General features: G+C 41.9%; 1 protein-coding gene across 4 annotated transcripts in view; it reads left to right on the top strand.

The window, feature by feature from the left end:
- PER2 (period circadian regulator 2) overlaps nt 1-26,847 on the top strand; it is an 82,691-nt gene that overhangs the window by 6,366 nt on the left and 49,478 nt on the right. For 2 of the 4 annotated variants that reach the window (XM_056564545.1, XM_056564546.1), the window contains exon 2: nt 22,310-22,868. The exons of the other annotated variants lie outside the window; for them this stretch is intronic. In XM_056564545.1, coding sequence (XP_056420520.1) covers nt 22,780-22,868 — 89 coding nt within the window. In that variant the 5' untranslated portion in view covers nt 22,310-22,779. The remainder of the gene's footprint in view (nt 1-22,309; nt 22,869-26,847) is intronic. 4 annotated transcript variants of the gene reach the window in all.

A 26,847-nucleotide genomic window follows, 5' to 3' on the forward strand; every position in this document is an offset into this window, starting at 1 on the left:
GATGCTCCATCCTGGATGAGCTGCATTACCTGAGCCACTTGTGTGTAGACTCCGCCTCATGCTCCCACCAGAGTGAAAGCACTGCCGGCATTCAAAAGTGACTAAAACATCAGCCAGGAAGCATAGGAACTGAGAAGGGGTCTGTGGTCACCACCTGCAGAACCACTCCTTTATTGGGGGTGTCTTGCTAATTGCCTATAATTTCTACCTGTTGTCTGTTCCATTTGTACAACAGCATGTGAAATTGATTGTCAATCAGTGTTTCTTCCTGAGTGGACAGTGTGATTTCACAGAAGTGTGATTGACTTGGAGTTACATTGTGTTGTTTAAGTGTTTCCTTAATTTTTTTGAGCAGTGTATATTTCTGTTATCAAAAGGTTGATATCAGAGGCAGTATATAGAAGCAGATACCCTATATCAGTGGTCAAAAACGGTGGCCCTCCAGATGTTGCAAAACTTCAACTCCCAGTATGCTGGGAGTTGAAGTTTTGCAACATCTGAAGGGCCACCGTTTGAGATCACTGCCCTGTATGGACAAAATAATTGGGATACCAGCACATTACACTAGGCAGGTCCTCCTAATGCCCATGATTAAATCTTCTACACTCTGCCCCTTTGTTCTCCCTCTCTTATCCCTAGTGGTTTTGGCGTGTCCTGGTGCTGTACACAGGGTTAATGACTGGATGATGATGATGAGGATAATTACACGGCGCTCGTGTCCTGGAGGATGTTTTCTCCGTCCCTGCTCTAATTGTTCAGTAATGCTTGGGCTGGGCTGCACTGCGCTCTGTGAATGCAGAAATATCAAGCTGTTTATTTCTGTACCTCTTCTGTTATTTACTATGTCGTTTGTCATAGGGACAAAAAAGCTGTCCCAGTTCTATCACCTCTGTCCCCGAGTCCCATTGGTGTAAACATTTGATGATCTCACAGTAAAAGTACATGGTGTAATAAGGTTTTCTTTTCATTGGGAATTGAAGGCGGTATGAAGAGTCCAGAACAGTAAACTTTAGGGCAGTCGCTTGACCTGAACTTACATTAGACTTTTTGTCTTCCACCTATTAGACCATTTAGCCTACACGATCAGGGAACAGTATAATGCTCCCTCAGTTACAATATTATTTGGTTCCTGGATGACCATTGTATGTTGAGGCCATAACTATGGAAACCTGGTAATTGGTTTTGAAGTCTTCAAAATGTCATCCAAAAATAGGAAAAAAATGAGGGTTAAAAAAAAGTAGATTACTAATAAAGCAATTCCTTACATATAAAAGTAAGAAAGATCTGCTGGGAGCTGTAATCACTGTCTATGTAGAGGACAGGAGCTTCTTCAGGGTCCTGTACAGTACACAGTGTCCTAAAAAAGTAAAATGGAGCCACCCTCACCTGGTGTCCAAACTAGCAGCTAACCCTGGTACAGGTAAAGAGTACAGAACATGTAATACCTCCTGTACTGTAGGGGGTGCTACCAGACACCAGTCAGTGCATGCACTTCAGTAATACAGGGGGTTTTACCAGTAAAATGCCCATTCTGATTCGTCAGTTCTTCCAGCCATTTCACAGATCTGGACTGTCTGTACATTGTATGTTGACTACAGTTTCAAGTTACAATGATCCAGAAAAGACTATTGTATGCTGAAATATAACCTGAGGCCATTGTAGGCCAGCTCCCCGGCGGGGATTATAAAATATCAGCACTTAACTTCATATTCCCCACCAGGAGAGATTTTAATACCCGCTGGGGAGTGGCGCGTCGAGGCATGATGCCCGCTTCCCTGAATAGCAGCGGATCTCCAGAGTGAGGCCTGATGCGATTGGTCCCTCAGCCCCTGTACTACTACTCCCAACATGGGAAGTAGTACAAGCAGTCCCGCAGAGTCACCACAGCCGCATGCAGAATCCAGTAGCCGGGGGACACTACTACTCCCATTATGGAACAGTCTGCTTTCATGGTGGGGGTAGTAGTAGTACCGCAGCGCTGCAGGAGTCCCGAGCAGATCTGAAGTAAAGTTTTAAAAACAGGACCGAACGGTACACAACTGTGGTTGACCATGGTGTTATGCATGGGGGGGAAAAAAAACTTACAAAACCAGATACATATAGGCCGACATTTATCATTGTCTTTAGACTGTTTTTTTGTGTCTACAAAATGCACAAAAAGGCGCAAGCAGGGTTTATTTGCGCCTTTTTGTTTACACATTTCTGCTGATTTTGAGTTGCAATCCACTGATTTTTGGCAATACACATGATATTGAAGGGATTTATGAACTGCACCTTTTTGTAAAAAGGCGCATAAAAGGCGCAAAGCCACTGAAAAGTCTCTAAAACTACACCAGCCCAGACCTGTCGTAGCTTTTTAATGTATGTGAAGAGAGATATTTGAGAAAATGTAACCACAAAATTTATCAAATGCTGTGTGAACATTTAATAAATTTGGTGTTCCTACACATTACCAGCACACAAAAAGGTGTAAAAAAAATAAATTCTTCACTTACACCTAGAATGATAAATGTGGGCCATAGTTGTATAAGTATTAGTATGGTGGGTCAATGAATACCGTTTGCTATACGGTGTTCAAATAGAAAACCATGTACGACAACCAAAAACGTCATGTGACTGCACACTATCTTAAGATTTTTCTGGAATTGATAAAAAAAATTTAAAAGAATAAAATAAAATAAAAAGTTGCAAACTTTCAAATATATGTTTGCCTAGCTAATTTTTCTTCAGACCTCTGCCAGTCAGTGTCCAGCATCCACATCTTTGCTCTTTTACAGAAATGGTTGTTCAAAAGGAACAGAAAATTTGCCGCTTTCTCTATTACTTCTAATGTAAAATTATATGGCAGTTTGTTTTTGTTTGGAATTCTCAAAGCAGCGCTTAAAATTTTCTTTTTCCCGGCCTGTTGGTACCTTGATCTGGTCTTACTGAATCCTACTGTGTCTGCAATATGGACCGAAAATTTACTTCTCTGTTCATTTCTACAAGACTGACATAGAATGTCTCATACAAATGAATAAAGTGACTGTAGGACAAATTACTGTAGGAAAAATTGCTAATAAAGGCAATGATAGAAAGGTGTCCCAACACACGGGGCCTTGCAGTTTTCGCCACCAAAAGCGCCTACAATTGGCACATGAGATGAGATGGCAACAGGATGCCCTATGGAAAGAAGGCAAGCTGGAGGAGTGTGGTGTGGTGATCTGGAATAAGTCCTGGCATTTAGGTGGATGTTAGTTTAACTCTTACCACCTACCTAAACGTTGATGCAGACCAAGTTCACCATTCATGGCAGCAGTATTCCTTAATGGCACTGACTTATTTCAGCAGGATAATGTGCCAACCACACTGCGAAAATTGTTCAGCAATGGCTTTATGAACGTGACGTTGAGTTTAAGGTACTTTTTTGGCCCCATTGACTATAATCGTATCGGTTTATTTCCTGTTATGACCTGTCATATGACAAAAAAAATATAAATAAAAGAATTTTTATTTTTTTATTTTTTATGACTGGGCATAACAGCAGTGTGAAAGGGGGCTCAAAGGGTTACTTCTGGTGCCAGAAAGCTAAATAGATGTGTAAATTACTTCTATTTTAAAATCTTAATCCTTCCAGTACTTATCAGCTGCTGTATTTTGCAGGGAAGTTGTGTATTTTTTTTTCAGTCTGACCACAGTGCTCTCTGCTGACACCTCTGTCCATGTCAGGAACTGGAACAAATCCCCATAGCAGACCTATCCTGCTCTGGACAGTTCCTGACATGGACAAGTGTCACCCAAGAGCCTTGTGGTCAGACAGAAAAGGACTAAACAACTTCCTCTGTAGTATACAGCAGCTGATAAGTACTGGAAGGATTAAGATTTTTAAATAGAAATAATTTACAAAGCTGTTAAACTTTCTGGCACCAGTTGATTTGAAAACATTTGTTTTCCACTGGACTACCCCTTTTAAAAGCGGTTATCCAGTTAAGCAAAATGTATCCCCTATCCAAAGTCCAAAGAGAATAACTGCAAAGCTCTGTGCAGTAGGAGAGCTGGGGCACCATGATGGAGATCGCAGTGGTGGTGGTTGGGGGCAGGGGGGGGGGGGGGGTTCCAGCTGCGGAATCCCCACAATCTGATACTTTTACCAAACTGGACAGCTTCTTTTAACCTCTTGGGGACGGAGGGCATATGGATACGAGGTGGGGAGCATGGCCCGGCTTACCGGACAAACTGAGGCGGCAACCTGGAGCAGCGGCGGCAGCAGGAGGAGCGGCAGGCGGCAAGTGCGGCGTGGAGAAGGCTGCAGTGAAGATCACGGTAAGTGATCTTCTCTGTGGCCTTCTAAAAGCTGCAAAACTACAACTTCCAGCATGCCCACACAACCAAAGGCTGTCTGGGCGTGCTGGGAGTTGTAGTTTTGCAACATCTGGAGGGTCACAGTTTGGAGACCACTATACGGAGGTCTCCAAACAGTAGCCCTCCAGATGTTGCAAACTACAATTCCCAGCATGCCCAGACAGTCAGGGATGCTGGGCATGTAGTTCTGCAATAACTGGCCCTTCAGATGTTGCAGAACTCATCAACTCCCAGCATGCCTGGACAGTCTGGGCATGCTTGGAGTTTTGCAACATCTGGAGGGCTACAGTTTGGAAACCACTACTTAGCGGTCTCCAAACTGTTCTTCCCCATTTGTTGCATCACTACAACTCCTAGCATGCCCAGACTGTCCAGGCATGCTGGGAGTTGATGAGTTCTGCAACATCTGAAGCGCCAGATATTGCAGAACTACATGCCCAGCATCCCTGACTGTCTGGCCATGCTGGGAATTGTAGTTTTGCAACAGCTGTAGGCACACTGTTTGGGGAAACACTGAGCTAGAGTCTGTTTCCTAACTCAGTGATTCTAACCCGTGTGCCTCAAGCTGTTGCAAAACTACAACTCCCAGAATGCACTGACAAGACCGTACATACTGGGAGTTTTAGTTTTGCAACAGCTGGAGGCACACGGGTTGGAATCATTGAGCTAGAGTCTGTTTTCTAGCTCTGTGGTTCCCCACCAGTGTGCCTACAGCTGTTGTAAAACTACAACTCCCAGCATGCATTCTTGGAGTTGTCATTTTGCCAAAGCTGAAGGTTTGGGGTGCACCCCCATATGTGAATGTACAGGGTACATTCACACGGGCGGGTTTACAGGGGGTTTCCTTCTAAAAGTTTGAGCTGCAGCAAACTTTCCGCTGTAGCTCAAACTCCCAGCGGAAAACTTACTGTGAACCCCCGCCTGTGTGAATGCACCCTTAAAACACTACACTACTCTAACAAATAATAATAAAATTAAAAAAACAACACTACACTAAACCCCCCCCCCCCCATAAAAATGAAAAAGTCTCATACGGCAGTGTTTCCTAAACTGAGCCTCCAGCTGTTGCAAAACCACAACTCCCAGTATTGCCAGACAGCCATAGACTGTCCTGGCAGGCTGGGAGTCTTGCAACAGCTGGAGGCACCCTGTTTGGCAAACACTGCTGTAGGGTTTTGTTGGAGACAAGCCCCATCCTTGTAACCGGGTCCGCCCCTATTGCAAATTCTTTATTTGGGCCTCAAATGCGCATGGCGCGCTCTCACTTCAGAGCACTGTCATATTTCGAGGCAACAGTTTAGGGCCACACATGGGGTATTTCTGTAATTGTGTTACACATTTTTTTTTTTTTTTTTTTTTTACCCCTTATGAAAAGAAAGTTGGGGTCTACACCAGCCTGTTAGTGTAAAAATAAAAAAAAATTTACACTAACATGCTGGTGTTGCTCCATACTTTTCATTTTCACAAGAGGTAAAAGGAGAAAAAGACCCCCAAAATTTCTAACGCAATTTCTTACCCCTGTATTACCCCCTAATTTCTTACACATATGGGGAAAATACCCCATATGTGTATATAAAATGCTCTGCGGGTTCACAGCAAGGCTCAGGAGTGAGAGCGCCATGTACATTTGAGGCCTAAATTGGTGATTTGCACAGGGGTGGCTGATCGTTACAGCGGTTCTGACATGAATGCATAAAAAAAAAAAAAACACCCACATGTGACCACATTTTGGAAACTACACCCCGGAACATAACAAGAGGTATAGTGAGCCTTAACACCACACAGGTCTTTGACAAATTTTTGTTAAAGTTGGGCATGAAAATTAAAAATTAGTTTCCCCCCCCCTGAAATACTGGTGTTACCCCAAATCTTTCATTTTCATCAGGGGTAATGGGAAAAAATCCCCCCAAAATTTGTAACCCCATTTCTTCTGAGTATATAAATACCCCATATGTGGATGTAAAGTGCTCTGCGGGCGCACTACAATGCTCAGAAGAGAAAGGGCGCCATTGGGCATTTTGAGAGAGAATTAGGCTGGAATTGAAGGCTATGTGTGTTTACAAAGCCCCCATGGTGCCAGAACAGTGGACCCCCTCCACATGTGACCCCATTTTGGAAATTACACCCCTCACGGAATGTAACAAGGGGTACAGTGAGCATTTACACCCCACAGGTGTCTGACAGATTTTTTGAACAGTCGTCCTTAAAAATGAAAATGTAATTTTTCATTTGCACAGCCCACTGTTCCAAAGATCTGTCAAATGCCAGTGGGGTGTAAATGCTCACTGCACCCCTTATTAAACTCTGTGAGGGGTGTAGTTTCCAAAATAGTATGCCATGTGTTTTTTATTTATTTATTTTTTTGCTGTTCTGGCACCATAGGGGCTTTCTTAATGCGACATGCCCCCCAAAAACCATTTCAGCAAAATTTGCTTTCCAAAAGCCAAATGTGACTTCTTCTCTTCTGAGCATTGTAGTTCGCCCGCAGAGCATTTTACGTCCTAACATGGGGTATTTCCATACTCAGAAGAGATGGGGTTACAAATTTTGAGGGGCATTTTCTCCCATTACCCTTTGTAAAAATGGTAAATTTGGGGGGAAAAAACTGCAATATAGTTAAAAATTTTTCATTTACACATCCGACTTTAACGAAAAGTCGTCAAACACCTGTGGGATGTTAAGGCTCACTGGACCCCTTCTTATGTGCCTTGAGGGGTGTAGTTTCCACAATGGTATGCCATGTGTTTATTTTTTTTATTTTTTTGCTGTTCTGGCACCATAGGGGCTTCCTAAATGTGACATGCCCCCAAAAACCATTTCAGCAAAATTCACTCTCCAAAATCCCATTGTCGCTCCTTCCCTTCTGAGCCCTCTTCTGTGCCTGCTGAACACTTCACATACACATATGAGGTATTTCCTTACTCAAGAGAAATTGGGTTACAGATTTGGGGGGGCTTTTTCTGCTATTACCCCTTGTAAAAATTCAAAAACTGGGTCTACAAGAACATGTGAGTGTAAAAAATGAAGCTATTCCTGTAAAACACCTAAAGAATTAACAAACTTTCTGAATGTCATTTTGAATACTTTGAGGGGTGCAGTTTTCATAATGGAGTCATTTATTGGGTATTACTAATATGAAGGCCGCTGAAATCCACTTCAAAACTGAACTGGTCCCTGAAAATTGCTGCTGAACTTTGAAGCCCTCTGATGTCTTCCAAAAGTAAAAACATGTCAACTTTATGATGCAAACATAAAGTATAATATTGTATATGTGAATCAATATATCATTTATTTGGAATGTCTGTTTTCCTTACAAGCAGAGAGCTTCAAAGTTCGAAAAATGCAGCTGAATAGTTTTTGGTTGGTTCAAGTACATAAAATGCAGCCCCTGGCAAGAATTATGAATTACCACATCGTATAACTCTGCAGTCAGAAGTCAGTTACTTTAAATCTCAACCCTTTTTAAAGGGGTACTCCGGTGGAAAGCATTTTTTTTTTTTTAAATCAACTGGTGCCAGAAAGTTTAAAAAAAAAATTGTAAATTTACTTCTATTTAAAAAAATATTAATCCTTCCAGTACTTATCGGCTAATGTATGCTCCAGAGGAAGTTCTTATCTTTTTTGAATTTCTTTACTGTTTGACCACAGTGCTCTCTGCTGACACCTCTGTCCATGTCAGCAGAGCAGGATAGGTTTGCTATGGGGATTTGCTTCTACTCTGGACAGTTCCTGACATGGACAGAGGTGTCAGCAGAGAGCACTGTGGTCAAACAGTAAAGAAATTCAAAAAAGAAAAGAACTTCCTCTGTAGCATACAGCAGCTGAAAAGTACTGGAAGGATTCAGATATTTATGTAGAAGTAATGTACAAATATGTTTAACTTTCTGGCACCAGTTGATTTAAAAAAAAAAATAAAAAAAAAAAAAAAAAATATATATATATATATATATATATATATATATATATATATATATATATATATATATTATAAAAATAAATATTCCCCTCCAGTTGTCAACTTAAATTTTCTGTTGATCAGCTGCAGCATGAACCCATTACAGCCCCCTTGCCGATGTGCACACACCCTGTAGTCCTCATAAACCACCTGTTCCCATATCCACCTAGCGCTGATTGACAGCTTTCTACCTATTTCTAGTATATGAAAAATGCAGTCAGCAGGGGGAGGGTGGGGGCAGCAGCTGCTACTGCTGCTCATGAGTACGAGTTGTCCATCCCTTGGCTAGCACTACAATACCACCTATGCTGAACCATCCCCTCTTGTTTTACACTTGCACCAAATTTTACACACAGCGGACTGGGAACAACCAACATCTTTTGTTGATATCAGTGTTGTATTTTTATCTAGAAGGAGTTTTTTAAACATTAATTGATTGATAAAATGGCTTGATCAGTGGAATGTATTATATATTTTTTTTATTGTTCCCAGGCTGCCTAATAAAAATAAGCACTCCGCTCCTTCATAGGGTCCGGTATCGGGTTTCTGGCTAGATCCTCTAACAGTCTGCTTCACGGAGCTAGCTGGAGCTGTAAACATGAAGTCACTGGTCACAACGGTGTCCTGCCTTCACCGTTTTTGGCGAGTGGCACTATCCCTTCCCCCAGCTGTAGACTCTATACTGTGCTGCTCTTGTCGGAAAGCAGAGGAAGGGGTTGTGTGGGTGTGTGAAGGCAAGTCATTAGGGGCGGTGGGTCCCATGTATCTTACTAGGGCACCAGAATACCTTGCCCTGACCCTGCAGTGTATTGTCGGAATGCGGGAATGGTAAGGTGAGTACTGCTGTTTGTGTGTTTTTTGCCTTTTAAAAAACAATCTCCTCCTCCCTTCTTTTTTTTTTTTTTTTTTTTTTTTTATAAACTATCTCCCGCTGTTGGACATGCCCTTTAAACAAATATTAGTTTTTTGTTGTATCTGTGATTAGTGTATTTGCTATGAAGTAAAAAGGCCGGGTGTATATCCTTTGCAGTGATGCTTATTCGTAGGTATCATCTTCACGAGAATCCTCCAGTATGAACAGTAGCATTGCTCTTGATGATTTTCTATTTACTCATCTTGTGTACTTGGTAAAAAGAAAAAAAAGACACATTACGGTATTGCGCTCTTGAATACAAGGGATACAAGGCGCTGTACTCCTTTACGTTTTCCTGGTGACTGACCTATTTTACAGTTCAGGTAATACACATGGCTTTAGATTTCTGAAACGCTTTGTGCTAAGCAGGGCATTAAAGAAGACCTTTCATCACTCGTGTCTGCTGTCATACAGGCTGGATCTGCAAGGGTTTTCTCCATTTAGAAGGGGTTTCTGTGCTGTAAAATCTCTGACCCTCTCTACTTGGATAGGTGTAGGCCAGTGACACGATGCTGCAGTTTTCACACCAGTGTAGTGCACGTGCATTTCTGCATGCAGCTGTATTTTAGCTGCAGGTCTGAGGACCCAAACTGAAGGCATTTTTAGGGAGTTATGTTGCGTTAAGTTTTGGCCAGGAATAGTAGCTGTAATAAGGATGACAGAAAACACATATTGTGTGAATGTGACCTGTCTTGTAGCCTCAGGGTTATTATGGCACCAGTCTTGGATAAGGATCAACTGTATAATTGGATAGATTTTTGTCTTTTCTTTGTGTTGCGTGCCATTCACAGCAGTCTCAAAAGTTACGGTATGTGTTTTTTGCTGTCTCTTTGATCCAGCATTCAAATCCATAAAGTGCAGAAGAAAAAGGGCAAAAAAAAACCAAAACACATAATATATCAAAAATGCTTATAAACCTTTAGACAAGGATAGTCTGGTTCACTCCTCAAGTATTGAACCCTGCTATAATCCCTGCTCCCATATGTCCTTTTCAGCTGAATGCTGAGCACAGCGTACAAGCAAACCCAAACACTGGAGGTTCATATACAGAGGCTTAGTGCCACATCCATACAAGTGCCTTAAAGGGGTACTCCGTCCCTAGACATCTTATCTCCAAAGGACAGGGGATAAGATGTCTGATCGCAGAAGTCCCGCAGCTGGGAACCCCACAATCTCTGGGCAGCACCCAGCGTTCGTTTAGAACACTGGGTGCTGGCAGCGGGGGTTGTGATGTCACAACCATGCCCCTTGTGACATCATACCATGCTCCCTCAATGCAAGTCTGTGGGAGGGGGCGTGATGGTCGCCACACCCCCTCCCATAGACTTGCATTGAGGGGGGCATGGTGTGACGTCATGAGGGGCGTGGTCGTGACGTCACGACCTCCTCCGCTGGCACCCAGCGTTTGGAACAAAATGTTCCGAATGATGGGGCAGCGGAGTACCCCTTTTAAGCAAGTAAGTGGATGAGATTTTAAAGGGGTTATCTGGCGTTCCACTTACACTTCCCTGTCTTGTCAACATTGTACCAATCTTAAGTTTTACTTCCAGGATGACATGAAGTGGTGGGAGTAGAGCATCCAGGAGAGGTTATAATTTTCCTGCCCCCAAATAACCCCTTTACCATAATATAGATTATGAGCTCCAGTGGGTACAGGGACCAATCGGAGTGTACAGGGCTGCAGAATCTGTGTGTGCTATATAAACAAAGAATTATCATTATTATCACAGATTACGGAACTTACTCAGTGTAAATATACCATTTCAGTTTGTGTACTAACTGCATGAACTAGTGGACAGTGTGTTGGTTCTCCTGCATCTCTTATTTATGACCACAGATTTAGTAACCTATGTGACACAAATATCTAATTTGCTCTCTGTCAGGGCTTATCTTATATGAGAGAGGTCAGGGGTATCTGTTCTCCTTGAGGAGAATTTAAACCATTTAGGGAAGATTGTAACCCAGTCTGCCTGTTTTGGGGGTATTTGCCACTCATCAGTACAGAGCAGGCTTGAATCCTTCCTTTGAAAGAAATATCTAGATTTTCAAATTCTTCTTCCCCCTATAAGAAGTGCACGAACATTCCTGAACATATATACAGGCCTCTTAACATAGTTCTGCTGCAAGGGTTAAAAAGGGTGGTCAGGCTGCTGAGAATTTGGCTAGATGGCTCCCCGCCGGGAGAGAATTTGTGTGATTAGAAGGGATCTGGCGTTAGTGCGCTCAGTCACATGGGTCTGTAGCCTAGATAGGAGCAGGGTTTATATAACGTGTTTGTCTGGGAGGGGGTGAGGCTACTGGTGAGCTGTTTCTGTTAGAGATGAGCGATGGCAGGACCCAGATGTAGGTTGCCGGCTACTGCTTACACAACAGCTGTTATATTCCGGGTCATGTCGAGCCACGAGCTTGGAGAGATGGTGTTCTGTAGTTAACATTTTCTGGAATTCGGTAGAGTAAGATGCTGGCTTTTATTGCAGATTCTAGGGGTATTTGTGGGACTTAAACTTGTTCATGCATTGTAGAAATCCACATTGTTTTTAGTATAGATCTTAATCCCTGATGTAGAAAGCTGTAATGGTTTGTGATAGTTACAATGGCATTGTGTATATTTCATAGTGGCCCTGTGGGGAAGTATGTAGAGTATGGTTACCGGTAACATTGAATCATTTTAGTACCTTTTTTTTATTTTTTATTTATTTTTTAATTATTATTTATTTGTAGCAGGTTAGTAGGGGTTGTCATGCTACTAGACAGTATGTGTGATGTCTGTTGGTTTTTAGTATATTGGTGACTTTGTGTCTCTATCTACATGTACATTTTTGAAATGGTGGTGGAGCAACTCTGGTAAAGGAATGGCTACATATGTGGTTCTCCTAGTTGACCTGGATGGAGGGGTTTCATTCATTTGTGTCAGTGTTTTTTTATTTTTTATTTTTTCTGTCATTACATATCAGACTTGGTAAGCTTGGAAGTCCATATGCTCTAATAGGGTTGTTTCCATGAGGAGACAAAACTCCTCTATTAGGCAACGAGATTGCTGTGCATAGGCAGTGCCTGGTAATGTGTTTTATCTTCATTCCAGTGAATGGTGATCAACTGCAATACTAGACAGCCCTTACTCAGTTATGTTGTTTTTAGGGAACAAATATTTAGGGGGGACATCTTTTAAAATATTTTCATATTTAGTATTTGCATATTTAGTTTTGTTCATGTATTGGGCACTGTCAGATATAAACTTTTTATATATTGTACATCTTGGCAAAAGTTTTTCTAATATACTTCTATAAAAAAAAAAAAATCACATTTGAAGAAAAAAAAAACTGCCTTTGAAAATCCCACCACTAGGGGTCCCCATACCTCCTGGGACATGGAGTCCCACAGCAGTATAGGCGTGTCCGAGGGACATGGATACGAGACGGCTGAAGGAGGAACACAGCCTAGAGCAACACTGCTGTAACACAGTTTTACCAAACATGTGACTCCGGGTGTTGCAAAACTACAACTCCAAGCATGCCTGGACAGTCAAATGATGTCTGGTTATGCTGGGAGTTGTAGTTAAGCAAAAGCTGTAGGTACACAGCTGAAGGCAATACTGCTGTAAAAGAGTTATCCAAACACTGTACCTCCAACTAGTGCTGGTGGTATGACCAAAAAATGCATATCACGGTATTTTTGTAAGTTATGGCGGTTCCACGACCAGCTCATTACATGACCGTGCACTCAGCCTGTTACTGGCCGAGGCAGGACATCGCTGCGGCCAGTGATAGGCTGATGGCTCTGGGACGTTCCTGTCCCCAGGAACTAGCATGAGGATCGCAGCCGAGAACCGTGAGGCTGATACCAGAGCTACGAGGGAATGTAGGAAGGTGAGTCAAAGTTTATTTTGTTTGTTTTTCAGCCCAGGCACAGGAATATGTAAAATTCATCAGTACAGATGTAATTTATTAATCATTTCTAGCGCCGCGGCATGCAACTCATTCTTTTAAGGGGGACAGGGGGGAGCAGCGCCCTGGGGTCACTTATGATTAGTTTCCCGATGTGGGGACAGCCTCTGCGGCTGATAATTCATTCATTCGAAGGTGGGGAAGGGGCCCGAACAGTATAGGAAAAATTCCTATCGTACAGAAAAAACATGACGGTATTCAGTATGAACTGGTATACTGCCCAGCACTACCTCCAAATATTCCAAGACTACAAGTCCCAGCATTACAGCACTGCCTTAGGATGACACACACACTCAAATGACATAAGAATTTGTAAGTTAAACACTCACCATATTGTTTTTGGTGGTAGAGAACAGGTAATCTCCAATAATCATTGTGTGTGCAGCATGAAACCAGAGAGGAAAGGGTTACAGAGTAGGGCTGCCATGCTCCTAGAGCAGTGAGCCAGCAGAGTGAGTGAGGGGGAGGAGTCATCAGTGCAGGCAAAAAAGGGACACTCCTCCTCCCTTTGACAAGATAAAAAAGACATTGAGCAGCTGTAATATGCTATTTTCTAGTGAAATATGGGTGATAAGAGACATTAAAAAATTAGATGTACAGGATCAGGATTAGGTACCGAGTAATTAACAGTGTGTGTTTTGTTTTGTTTGGTCGGATCTGGTAGATACGCTTTTAGTTTTGATTGTTTAATTTTTAATTTTTTTTTGTACTCCTAAAGTTACTAGAACAACTTGCATGTTATCAACCTGTTTTAAGTTACTTGCTACTTTTGTGTTATTTGCTACTTTTAATGTTTGAAAATCTCTACATCACTGCACAATTTCCAAAGAGTAGCTGCATGCCCCAGGTTAACCCCTTTAGAACGAAGCCCATTTGACCTTAAGGACCAGGTCTATATACATTTTTGCACTTCTTCTTATGTGTTTTTTATTTTTTTATTTTTTTTTAACTCCTCTCCTTCTAAAAATAACTCTTTTGCACCTACAGACCCATATAAGGGATTGTTTTTTTGCGTCACCAATTGTACTTTTTGTAATGACATCACTTATTTTATAACATAATCTACAGCAAAACCAAAGCAATATACAGTGGGGATCAAACGTTTGGGCACCCTAGGTAAAAATTTGTATTAATGTGCATAAAGAAGCCAAGGAAAGATGGAAAAATCTCCAAAAGGCATCAAATTACAGATTAGACATTCTTAGAATATGTCAACAAAAGTTAGATTTTATTTCCATCATTTACACTTTAAAATAACAGAAAACAAAAAAAATGGCGTCTGCAAAAGTTTGGACACCCTGCAGAGTTAATATCTTGTACTGCCCCCTTTGGCAAGTATCACAGCTTGTTAATGCTTTTTGTAGCCAGCCAAGAGTCTTTCAATTCTTGTTTGAGGTAGCTTTGCCCATTCTTCCTTACAAAAGTCTTCCAGTTCTTTGAGATTTCTGGACTGTCTGTCACGCACTGCTCTTTTAAGGTCTATCCATAGATTTTAAATTATGTTGAGGTCATGAGATTGTGAAGGCCATGGCAAAACCTTCAGTTTACGCCTCTTGATGTAATCCCCCGTGGATTTCGAGGTGTGTTTAGGATCATTATCCATTTGTAGAAGCCAACCTCTCTTTAACTGCAGCTTTTTCACAGATGGCATCAAGTAAGCATCCAAAATTTGCTGAAATTTTATTGAATCCATTTTTCCTTCTACCCATGAGATGTTCCCTGTGCCATTGGCTGCAATACAACCCCAAAGCATGATTGATCCACTAAATTCTTTTCACTAAATTCTGTTCCCCTTCTTCTCCAAACGTACCTTTGCTCATTCCGGCCAAAAAGTTCAATTTTAACCTCATCGGTCCACAGAACTTGTTTCCAAAATGCATCAGGCTTGTCTATATGTTCATTTGCAAAGTTCAAATGCTGATTTTTGTAATGAGTAGAAGAGGTTTTCTTCTGATGACTCTTCCATGAAGACTATATTTGTAGAAGTATCTCTTTATAGTGGAATAGTGTACCACAACTCCAGTATCTGCCAGATCTTTCTGGAGTGATTGTGCAGTCAAACGTGGGTTTTGAATTGTTTTTCTCACAATCCTGCAAGCTGTTCTGTCTATTTTTCTTGTTCTTCCACTTTTCCTGATGACTGACATTTCTTAATTACATTCCGAACAGAGGATATTGACATCTGAAAACTTTTTACCATCTTCTTATAGCCTTCTCCAGCTTTGTGAGCATCAACTATTTTCAGTTTCAGAGTTCTAGACAACTGCTTAGAAGAACCCATGCTGCTGATTGTTGAGGCAAGGTCAGATGATTCTGGGCATTTAAAACCTTTGAGAATTGACATCACCTGGTCTTCCCAGATGATTGAGAACAATCCATGACACTGGTAGGTCTCAGCTTTGCAAAGGGGGCAGTGCATGTTATAAATTCTGCAGGGTGCCCAAACTTTTGCAGATGCCATTTTTTTTGTTTTCTGTTATTTAGAAAGTGTAAATGATGGAAATAAAATCTAACTTTTGTTGACATGTTATAAGAATGTCTGTCTAATCTGTAATTTGATGCCTTTTTGGAGATTTTTCCATCTTTCCTTGGCTTCTTTATGCATATTAATATAAATTTTTTACCTGGGGTGCCCAAACTTTTGATCCCCACTGTATATTTGTGGGGTGAAATTTAACCTACCCCCCCCCCCCCCCCCCCGCCATTTTGTAACTTTTGGGTCTATTTTACTACTTTGCACCAAAATTATGTTTAAAATTGTCATCTATAACCCCTATAGTATTACTTTGATGGGACTCTTTGACCGCATATATATATATATATATATATATATATTAATATATATATACATATAAAAATTTTTTCCCATTTTGTTCCCATAGGGAGCTATACAATGCAATATGCAGATTGCTTACACTGTTCAATGCTATGCCATAGCATAGCATTGATCAATGTCATCGGTGCTCTGCTGCTCCAGCCTGCATGGCTGGCTGGGAGCAGCAGAGGAGTGATCTGATGGCTAGGAGGCAGGTAAGGGCCCTCCACTCAGCTGATCGGGACTCCTGATTTTGCTGTGGATGTCACGATCAGCATCCCTGAGCTACCGATACCGTTAACCCCACACTTTAGATGCCGCGATTAACTTTGATTGCTCTGTCTAAAGACTTAAAGCCAGGCATCTGCCCAATTGGCGGTACCTGGCATTAACCGTGGGTCCTGGCTGCTCACAGCAACCAGGACCCACCGGGTTTGAAGCGTTCTCCGCTTGTAAGAACGGTTTAAACCCGGTCACGTGACCAGGGTGTACCGGTACGCCCTCGGTCCTTAACCCCTTAACGATGGAGGACGTAAATGTATGTCCTGGTGACGTGGTACTTAACGCACCAGGACGTACATTTACGTCCTGAGCATAACCGCGGGCATCGGAGCGATGCCAGCATCATGCGCGGCAGGTCCCGGCTGTGGATCGCAGCCAGGGACCCGCTGGTAATGGCGGACATCCGCGATCCCGTGGATGTCCGCGATTAACCCCTCAGATGCCGTGATCAATACCGATCACGGCATCTGCAGCATCGCGGTCACTTAACAGGATGATCGGATCGCCCGCAGCGCTGCCGCGGCGATCCGATCATCCTACACGGCAGATGGAGGTCCCCCTCACCTGCCTCCGCTGTCTTCCGGGAGTTTTCTGCTCTGATCTGCCTTCCCGCAGACCAGAGCAGAAGATGACCGATAACCTAATCAGTGCTATGTCCTATACATAGCACTGAACAGGATTAGCAATCGAGTGATTGCTTTAAATAGTCCCCTATGGGCACTATTAAATTGTAAGAATAAAAGTAAAAAAATTAAGTAAAAAAAAAAATGTGAAAAACTCCCTCCCCCAATAAAAACGTAAATTGTCCCATTTTCCCTATTTTACCCCCAAAAAGAGTAAAAATTAAAAAAAAAATATTTTATATACATATTTGGTATCGCCGAGTGCGTAAATATCCGAACTATTAAATTAAAATGTAAATGATCCCCTACGGTGAACAGTGTGAACGTAAAAGAAAAATAATAATTTTTTTTTTTTTTTAAGTCCAAAATAGCTGCTTTTTTATAACATTTTATTCCAAAAAAATTTAATAAAAGTTTTGTATAAGCAAATATGGTATCAATAAAAAGTACAGATCACGGCGCAAAAAATGAGCCCTCATACCACTGCTTATATGGAAAAATGAAAGTTAGAGGTCTTTAACCCCTTAAGGACCGGGGTTTTTTCCGTTTTTGCATTTTCGTTTTTTGCTCCTTGCCTTTAAAAAATCATAACTCTTTCAAATTTACACCTAAAAATCCATTTGATGGCTTATTTTTTGCGCCACCAATTCTACTTTGTAATGACGTCATTAATTTTGGCCAAAAATCTATGGTGAAGCGATAAAAAAAATCATTGTGCGACAAAATTGAAAGAAAAAAACGCTGTTTTGTAACTTTTGGGGGCTTCCGTTGCTACGTAGTACATTTTTCGGTAAAAATGACACCTGATATGTATTCTGTAGGTCCATACGATTAAAATGATACCCTACTTATATAGGTTTGATTTTGTCGGACTTCTGGAAAAAATCATAACTACATGCAGGAAAATTAATACGTTTAAAATTGTCATCTTCTGACCCCCATAACTTTTTTATTTTTCCGTGTATGGGGCGGTATGAGTGCTAATTTTTTGCGCCGTGATCTGAAGTTTTTAACGGTACCATTTTTGCATTGATAGGACTTATTGATCACTTTTTATTCATTTTTAAATGATATAAAAAGTGACCAAAAATGCACTATTTTGGACTTTGGAATTTTTTTGCGCGCACGCCATTGACCGAGCGGTTTAATTAATGATATATTTTTATAATTCGGACATTTCCGCACGCGGTGATACCACATATGTTTATTTTTATTTTTATTTACACTGTGTTTTTTTTTTTTATTGGAAAAGGGGGGTGATTCAAACTTTTAATAGGGGAGGAGTTAAATGATCTTTATTAACTTTTTTTTTTTCACTTTTTTTTTTGCAGTGTTATAGGTCCCATAGGGACCTATAACACTGCACACACTGATCTTCTATGTTGATCACTGGTTTCTCATAAGAAACCAGTGATCAACGATTCTGCCGCATGACTGCTCATGCCTGGATCTCAGGCACTGAGCAGTCATTCGGCGATCGGACAGCGAGGAGGCAGGTAGGGGCCCTCCCGCTGTCCTGCAAGCTGTTCGGGATGCCGCGATTAGCCGCGGCTATCCCGAACAGCTCGACTGAGCTAGTCGGGAACTTTCACTTTCACTTTTAGCCGCGCGGCTCAGCTCTGAGCGCGCGGCTAAAGGGTTAATAGCGCGCGGCGCCGCGATCGGCGCTGCGCGCTATTAGAGGCGGGTCCCGGCTTCACTATGACGCCGGGACCGCCGTGATATGACGCGGGGTTACTGTGTAACCCCGCGTTATATCAGAAGAGCAGGACCAAGGACGTACCGGTACGTCCTTGGTCCTTAAGGGGTTAAAATAGGGGGATTTTAAACGTACTAATTTGGTTAAAAAGTTTGCGTTTATTTTCTTCTTTTTTTTTTGCGCAACAGTAATAGAAAAGTGTATAATCATGGGTATAATTTTAATCGTATTGACCCAGAGAATAAAGAACACATCATTTTTACCATAAATTGTACGGCGTGAAAACAAAACCTTCCAAAATTTGCTAAATTGCGGTTTTCTTTTTAATTTCCCCACACAAATAGTATTTTTTTGGTTGCGCCATACATTTTATGGTAAAGTGAGTGATGGCATTACAACGGACAACTGGTCGCGCAAAAAACAAGCCCTCATACTAGTCTGTGGATGAAAATATAAGAGTTATGATTTTTTGAAGGGGAGGAGGAAAAAACAAAACGTAAAAATAAAATTGTTTTAGTCCTTAAGGTCCAAATGGGCTGAGTCCTTAAGGGGTTAAAGGGGTACTCCGGTAGTAAACTTTTTTATATTTTTTTTATTTTTATATTTTTTTTTAAATCGTTGCCAGAAAGTTAAACAGATTTGTTAATTACTTTAATAAAAAAAAAAAATCTTAATCCTTCCAGTACTTATTAGCTACTGTATACTACAGAGGAAATTCTTTTTCTTTTTGGATTTCTTTTGTCTGACCACAGTGCTCTCTGCTGACACCGCTAATAAGTTCTGGAAAGATTAAGAATTTTTAATAGAAGTAATTTAGAAATCTGTTTAACTTTCTGGCACCAGTTGATTAAAAAAAATTATATAAATAATAATCATTTCTACCGGAATACTCCTTTAAGTACCTGTACGCCCTTCGTCATGAGACATGACAAACATTTTGATTGATTGGGGTCTTGGTGCTGAGACCACCAGTGATCATTGGAATGAACAGGGAGAAGCGCTCAGGTAAACTCTTCTCTCCTTGTCAGAGATGGGCTCCATAGACTTTCTATAGAATCAGTCTCCTACAGTGAGGTGATGGCAGGGAGTTAAGCGATTTAGCTGAGCGCTTCTCCCTGCTTTCTTTTTCTTTTAGAGATCGATAGTTGTCTCTGATCTGCTGATCAAAACTAATGCCATGTATGTTTGACACAGCCACAGTTTTTTTTTTTTTCTTTAATTGATAGTAACACTGGTCTCCCCCAACTTTTGAAGTTTTAAAGTGTCCCTGCCAGCTCCTCCTGACAGGTCTGTTTTTATTATATACTTGGCATACTCCATGAAATCACTATTTTGGATGTTCTTTTCTTAAAGCTCTGCATTTTGTTATTCCTCCTAGAAATTGTGAATAAATTGCCAACTGAGTTACCATTCCCTCTTGTCAAATTTTCAAGGGTGTTTCAGTAGCGCAGCCTCACACTGTCAGACCTTGAAGGACAATGTAATACTGTGTGCAGTAATACAACAGTATTTGAAAGGGTACCTGTCAGATCCTACAAAAATTTAAAACAGCTTTTAAATGTTACTCAGTACCTCATCCTGATCATGTACATGTAATTATTATGTCTCTTTAACCCAGATTTCACTAAACAAATATCATATTGCATCTGCCTACTGTCTATCATCTTTCCAGGGGGAGGGGGCATGTCCTATCTTGCTTGCACTGTGATGACTCCTTCCCTTCTATCACTCTGCAGACTCTCTGCTCTTGGGAGCCTGGCAGCCCTTCCTCTCTGGTTTTATGCTATACATACATACATACACACACACACACACACACAAACAATGATTATTGGAGATTGCCTGTACTCTACCACCAAAGACAATATGGTGAGAGTATAACTTACATCTTCCTAAATAGGTGCAAAGGTTTAGTGCTGTTTTTGTATGCAAACATTTTTTATCTGTTGCTATGTCATTCATGTGTATCCTCCTTTGCCAGTCCTGTAATGCTGGGACTTGTAGTTTTGGAATAGTTGGAGGTATAGTGTTTGGATAACTTTCTTGCAGCAGTGTTGCCCTCAGCTGCGTGCCTACAGCTTTTGCAAAACTAGAACTCCCAGCATGTTCAGACATCCTTTGACTGTCCAATCATGCTTGGAGTTAAAGTTTTGCCACAGCTGGAGGCACATGTTTGCTGTGTTCCTCCTTTCCTCCTCCCGCCTTGTCAATCAGTCACCTTGTGTCCATGACCCTTGGACACACTCATGCTGCTGTGGGACTTATCAGTGTCCCAGGAGGTATGGGAACCCCTAGTGGTGGGATTTTTAAAGGCAGTTTTCTTTAATAACACTTTTAAAGAATTATATTAGAAAAACTGTTGTTTTGCCAAGATGTACAACATGTAAAAAGTTTTTATATCTGACAGATCCCATTTAAAGGGGTACTCCGTTCCTAAGATATCTTATCCCCTATCCAAAGTATAGGGGATAGGATGACTGATCGTGGGGGTCCCGCCGCCGAAGACCCCCACAATCTCTCATGCAGCGCCCACCTGTCTCAGCTGCATGCAGCACTGTAGACTCTGTGTCTGAAGCCTCACGACCACGCTGCCAGATTATCGTGAAGTCACGACTCCGCCCCCTTATGATGTCTTGCCTCGCCCCCTCAATGCAAGTCTATGGGAGGGGGTGTGCTTGCAGCTGAGACAGGTGGGTACTGCATGTAAGATTGCAGGGGTCCCCAGCGCTGGGATCCCCACGGTCAGACATCTTATCCCCGATCCTTTGAATAGATAATAAGATGTCTTAGGGCCAGAGTACCCCTTTAAGAAGACATACTTCAAAATTGTAATTTCATGAAGGGTGAAAGTTTTAACTAAAACAGTCAGGTCAAGAGACCTGATAGTTTCACATTAAAACAATCACAAATACAAACTGTGGGTTTGAGTTAGGGCTGGGTGGTATGACCAAATATGTGTATCACAGTATTTTTTTTTTTACTTACGGCGGTTCCACGGTATATAGCTCTATTTTCTCACCCCCCCCCCCAAATCATGTGACCCGCCAGCGCTGTTCTGATGTGGGGACCACGCTGCGCTGATAATACATTCCCGAGGGGGAGGGGCCCAACCGGTATTGCGGTATGGGGGAAAATTCATATCGTGCAGCCCCAAAAATTCGGTATTCGGTATGAACCGGTATACTGCCCAGCCCTAGTTTGAGTAATACCAAGGTGTAAAGCATTAGGAAATGAAGAGATGACTAGTAGTGATGTTAGAGAAATACAGCAATGTGGCTTGGTCACGTTTTTGTACACGCAGGAATATTTTTAGTTTAGGTTCGCCCCCCAAAAAAATATAAATATATATAAATATACATACATAATAATTATTATTATTTATATTAGCGATAAGCGAACTTACAGTAAATTCGATTTGTCACGAACTTCTCGGCTCGGCAGTTGATGACTTTTCCTGCGTAAATTAGTTCAGCCTTCAGGTGCTCCGGTGGGCTGCCGAGCTGAGAAGTTTATGACAAATCGAATTTACTGTAAGTTCGCTCATCTCTAAAATATATATATATATATATATATATATATATATATATATATATATATATATATATATATATATATATATATAAAATTTTTATTTTTTTGTTAAACTGTTTTTGTATACAGGTAAACATTGCCTTTTGTAGCATAGACCTAATAAACACATTACTCTTTTTTTTCCCTTTTTACTTTTTTATATTTAGGTGTTTTTGTTGTCTGAGCCTTATGAAGCCTTTATTTTGAAATGCCTATCTAGAGCAAAAACTCCCATTACAAAGTGAACATGACCCACTTGGTCTATTGACATGTTTCCCAGAAGGCATACACAGAACTATACGAACTATACACAGGGAGACCTCTCTTCACAGGATTACAAGAACAGTCATGGGCCACTTTCACAAAATGTAATGTCTAGCATGCAAGGGTCCAATGACTCTGTAAGCCCACCTTTATCGCATTCTGTAAACGTATTAGCATGTGAAGATGAAGAATGCCTTAACGTTCAAGTGAAGAAGTTGTATCTCATTTCACATTGTAGACCCAATAATACAGGAACACTATAGCCCAATTGAGTCAATTCTACCAGTTGGTACCTTAATCCCACTAGACTGAAGACTTGCAGGTGCAGAATTCCATAGAAGATTTTGCAGATCCTGCTGTAACACAAGAGGACATGGAGACATGCAATGACTCCAGCAGTAATGAACTTCGAGTTGAAGCTATGGATTCTAATGAAAATGGAAAAGAACATAGACCAAAAAGGTAGAGGATGGAAAGTTGTAAAACCAAAAATGTTGTTGGGGTGGAGACAAACGTGTGTGTGTGTGTGTGTGTGTGTGTGTGTGGTGGGGGGGGGGGGGGGGGGGGGGGGGGGTGGGGGGGGCAACAAAGTTGGATTACTTTTGCTTTATGTAAGCCCTTATTCAGACCTGAAAGACTCTCCAATTTTTTATTATACTCCAGGGAAACCCCCAAAAATTCAATATTGGCACCATTACATGTTTTCACAATAACAGTTTGTTAAATGGAGCCTGTCACTAGTTTTATCCTGCCCGGGCCACGAGTCATCTGGAAGTCCCCAATAGCTTCTCTGTGCTCCACTAGTCATGACTGATAGACCTCTTCCTGTTGGGGTATAGAGATGGATCTATCAATTCAGACGGTCAAGGCAGGGAGAAGCCACCGGGTACTACCACAATGAATTGTGATTCAAGCAGCAGCATGAAGGTGAAGACAGGTTTTATTTATTTTTAAAAGGACAATCTGTTATTAGAAGAAAAAGGGTCTTTAATTTTTTTTTTTATATTTTTCTTCTCTTGTTGACGGTCTTGACCATTGGCACTTGCATCCTGGTACTTAAGTACCAAGGGCGTACCTGTACGAGCTGAGCATGCTTCATACCCGGTGGGTTCCGATTGCTTTTAGCAGCCAGGACCCACAGTTAATGTCGGGTATCGCCGATCGGCCGATGCCCTGCATTAACCCTTTAGACAGCGATCAAAGTTGATCCTTTCATCTAAAATTTGGGGTTAATGGTGGCGGTTAGCTCAGGGCAGCTGATCGGGACAACCGCAGCGAAAGTTCTGGTCCTGCCTGATCAGCTGAGTGAATGACAAGAGGGCCCTTACCTGCCTCCTCGCTGTCCGATCGATGCTCTGAGGCTCTGGTAAGCCGTGGTAAAAGTTTGAATCCCCCACCCCCTCTTTCCCATTTATTATTATTTTTTTTTTTTTAAATAAAATAATGTAACTATTAAAATATAAGGTTAGCGATTGATGGCGTTCACGTAAAAAACAAAACGGTGCATTTTCAATCACTTCATATACCATAACATTTTTTTATAAAAAGCTACCAAGATGTCCTATCAAAATAAAAAATGGTACCGATAAAAATGACAGATCACGGTGCAAAAAAATTTGCCCTCATATAGCCCTGTATGCGGAAAAATTCAAAAGTTTTTATAAGGGATCAGAAGAGGACCATTTTAAGCATACTCATGTTGGTGCATGTGGTTTATGTCAATGTGGTTATACAGGGTGCCATTTATATGGATACACCTTAATAAAATGGAAATGGTTGGTGATATTAACTTGCTGTTTGTGGCACATTAGTATATGTGAGGGGGGGGGGGAAACTTTTCAAGATGAGTGGTGACCATGGCAGCCATTTTGAATCCAACTTTTGTTTTTTTTCAATAGGAAGAGGGTCATGTGACACATCAGACTTATTGGGAATTTCACAAGAAAAAGAATGATGTGCTTGGTTTTAACGTAACTTTATTCTTTCATGAGTTATTTACAAGTTTCTGACTACTTATAAAATGTGTTCAATGTGCCGCCCATTGTGTTGGATTGTCAATGCAACCCTCTTCTCCCACTCTTCACACACTGATAGCAACACTGCAGGAGAAATGCTAGCACAGGCTTCCAGTATCCGTAGTTTCAGGTGCTGCACATCTCGTATCTTCACAGCATAGACAATTGCCTTCAGATGACCCCAAAGATAAGTCTAAGGGGGTCAGATCGGGAGACCTTGGGGGCCATTCAACTGGCCCACGACGACCAATCCACTTTCCAGGAAACTGTTCATCTCGGAATGCTCGGACCTGACACCCATATCAAGATGGTGCACCACCACATTATAAATGGCCCACCCTGTACATGCATATTCGTAACATGTGACTAGCTACATTGCCTGGCAGTAGGCAGGAAGTTACTTTAGTTTGACCCTAAGTCTAGGTTCAAACTATGGAATTTCTAGATGGAGACATTTCGTCTGGAGATTGAGTGCGTTCAAAGCGGGGACCACGCGGACAGTACCCAAAAATGGCAACTTATTCAGTGTGATTGCACCTAAAGAATGAGTGAGCTCATTATTTTGGCAGTGGAATTTATGTGGCTGCAACAGAATTTCTGACTGTAATTCCGAAGGCTATGTTTAGATGGTGGGACTAGAGATGAGCAAAGTTACAGTAATTCGATTTGTCACGAACTTCTCGGCTCTGCAGTTGCTGACTTTAGCCTGCATAAATTAGTTCAGCTCTCAGGTTCTCCGGTGGGCTGGAAAAGGTGGATGCAGTCCTAGGAGAGAGTCTCCCAGAACTGTATCCACCTTTTCCAGCCCACCGGAGAACCTGAAAGCTGAACTAATTAATGTAGGCTAAAGTCAGCAACTGCAGAGCCGAGAAGTTCGTGACGAATCGAATTACTGTAACTTCGCTCATCTCTAGGTGGGACTTCTGCAATTCCGCACAAACTCTATTTTGCAAAGCTTGCTGAACGTAATCACAGAAATTCTGCACAAATTCCACCAGAATTCTGCATTCTCAGAATACAGAGTTCCACCAAAATTCAGGCCCCATTGACTTCAGTAGGATTCCGCTGCAAAATTCTGCAAAATAGAAGACTGGTCTTATATGTTTGCAGAATTTCCATGAAGTAATGCGGAAAATCCCCTGTGTGAATGGGACAGCGGAATCCCATTGAATGTACAGTAAACATAGCCTAAGTGGAATTCCAGACGAAAATTCTATAGATTGAACCTGGCCTAAATGTAGAAGTATATACCGTATTTATCGGGGTATACCACGCACCGGCCTATAACACGCACCCTCATTTTACCAAGGATATTTGGGTAATAAAAGTTTTTTACCCAAATATCCATGATAAAATGAGGGTGCGTGGCCGCTGCCCCTTTGCCTCCCCCATCCCCGGTGGCATAATTACCTGAGTCGGGTCCGCGCTGCTCCAGGCCTCGTCGTGCGTCCCCAGCGTCGTTGCTATGCACAGAGCGGCGCTCTGACGTCATGCGCCGCGCCGTTCAGTGCATAGCAATGACGCCGGGGACGCACGACGGAGGCCTGGAGCAGCGCGGACCCGACTCAGGTAATTATGCCACCGGGGATGGGGGGAGGCAACGGGGCAGCGGCGCCGGCAATGGGTGCCGCTGCCCCTTCTCTCCCCCTGGCTGTCGGCGCCGCTTCTCTCCCCCTAGCTATCGGCGCCGGCACCGATAGTCAGGGGGACAGAACGGGCAGCGGCGCCGATAACCAGGGGGTGAAAAGGGCCGACAGCAGCGCTCTAGACCCCAGGAAAGGCAGGGGGAGAGAAGCGGGCAGCGACGGCCTCTCTCCCCCTGCCTTTCCTGGGGGTGTATCGGCGTATAACACGCACACAGACTTTAGGCTAAAATTTTTAGCCTAAAAAGTGCGTGTTATACGCCGATAAATACGGTATTCATGTGTATTTCCAGGTTATATATACAGACTGTTTATCATGAGTTTGAAGGCTTTTAATTTAGGCAGAAAAAAGGAGCAAACTGATTATGTTGTTTTGTATATGTATATTCACATCTTTAGTTACTTGCTGCTCTTTGGAATGATGGCAGCCTCCTCACACTACTGATAAAATCTACTCACTGCTCAAAAATAGAAAATTAGAAAATGGATAAATTAAAGCGGAGACATTGTGGTAGACCATAATGTACAGGATATCTTGAGCATGTGGAAATAGGTTAACTATGTAAGATGCTTAGCCTGTGTAGTCCTGGTATCTTATAACCCGCTTTCTGATAGAACAGTTTTGCACATTTGTATTCCCTTGATTTCTGCTTCATGATAAAATATGACCCTGTTGAAGAGCATCTCGCCTAATCCACATATAAGGGACACAACCGGGATGTCTTGCTGAATTTCAGGATTATAATGTATTCTGGCAGGATGCCACCTTCAAGCTACCTGTTG

The sequence above is a fragment of the Hyla sarda genome, chromosome 3 (genome assembly GCF_029499605.1).
Source record: "Hyla sarda isolate aHylSar1 chromosome 3, aHylSar1.hap1, whole genome shotgun sequence".
Lineage (NCBI taxonomy): Eukaryota > Metazoa > Chordata > Amphibia > Anura > Hylidae > Hyla > Hyla sarda.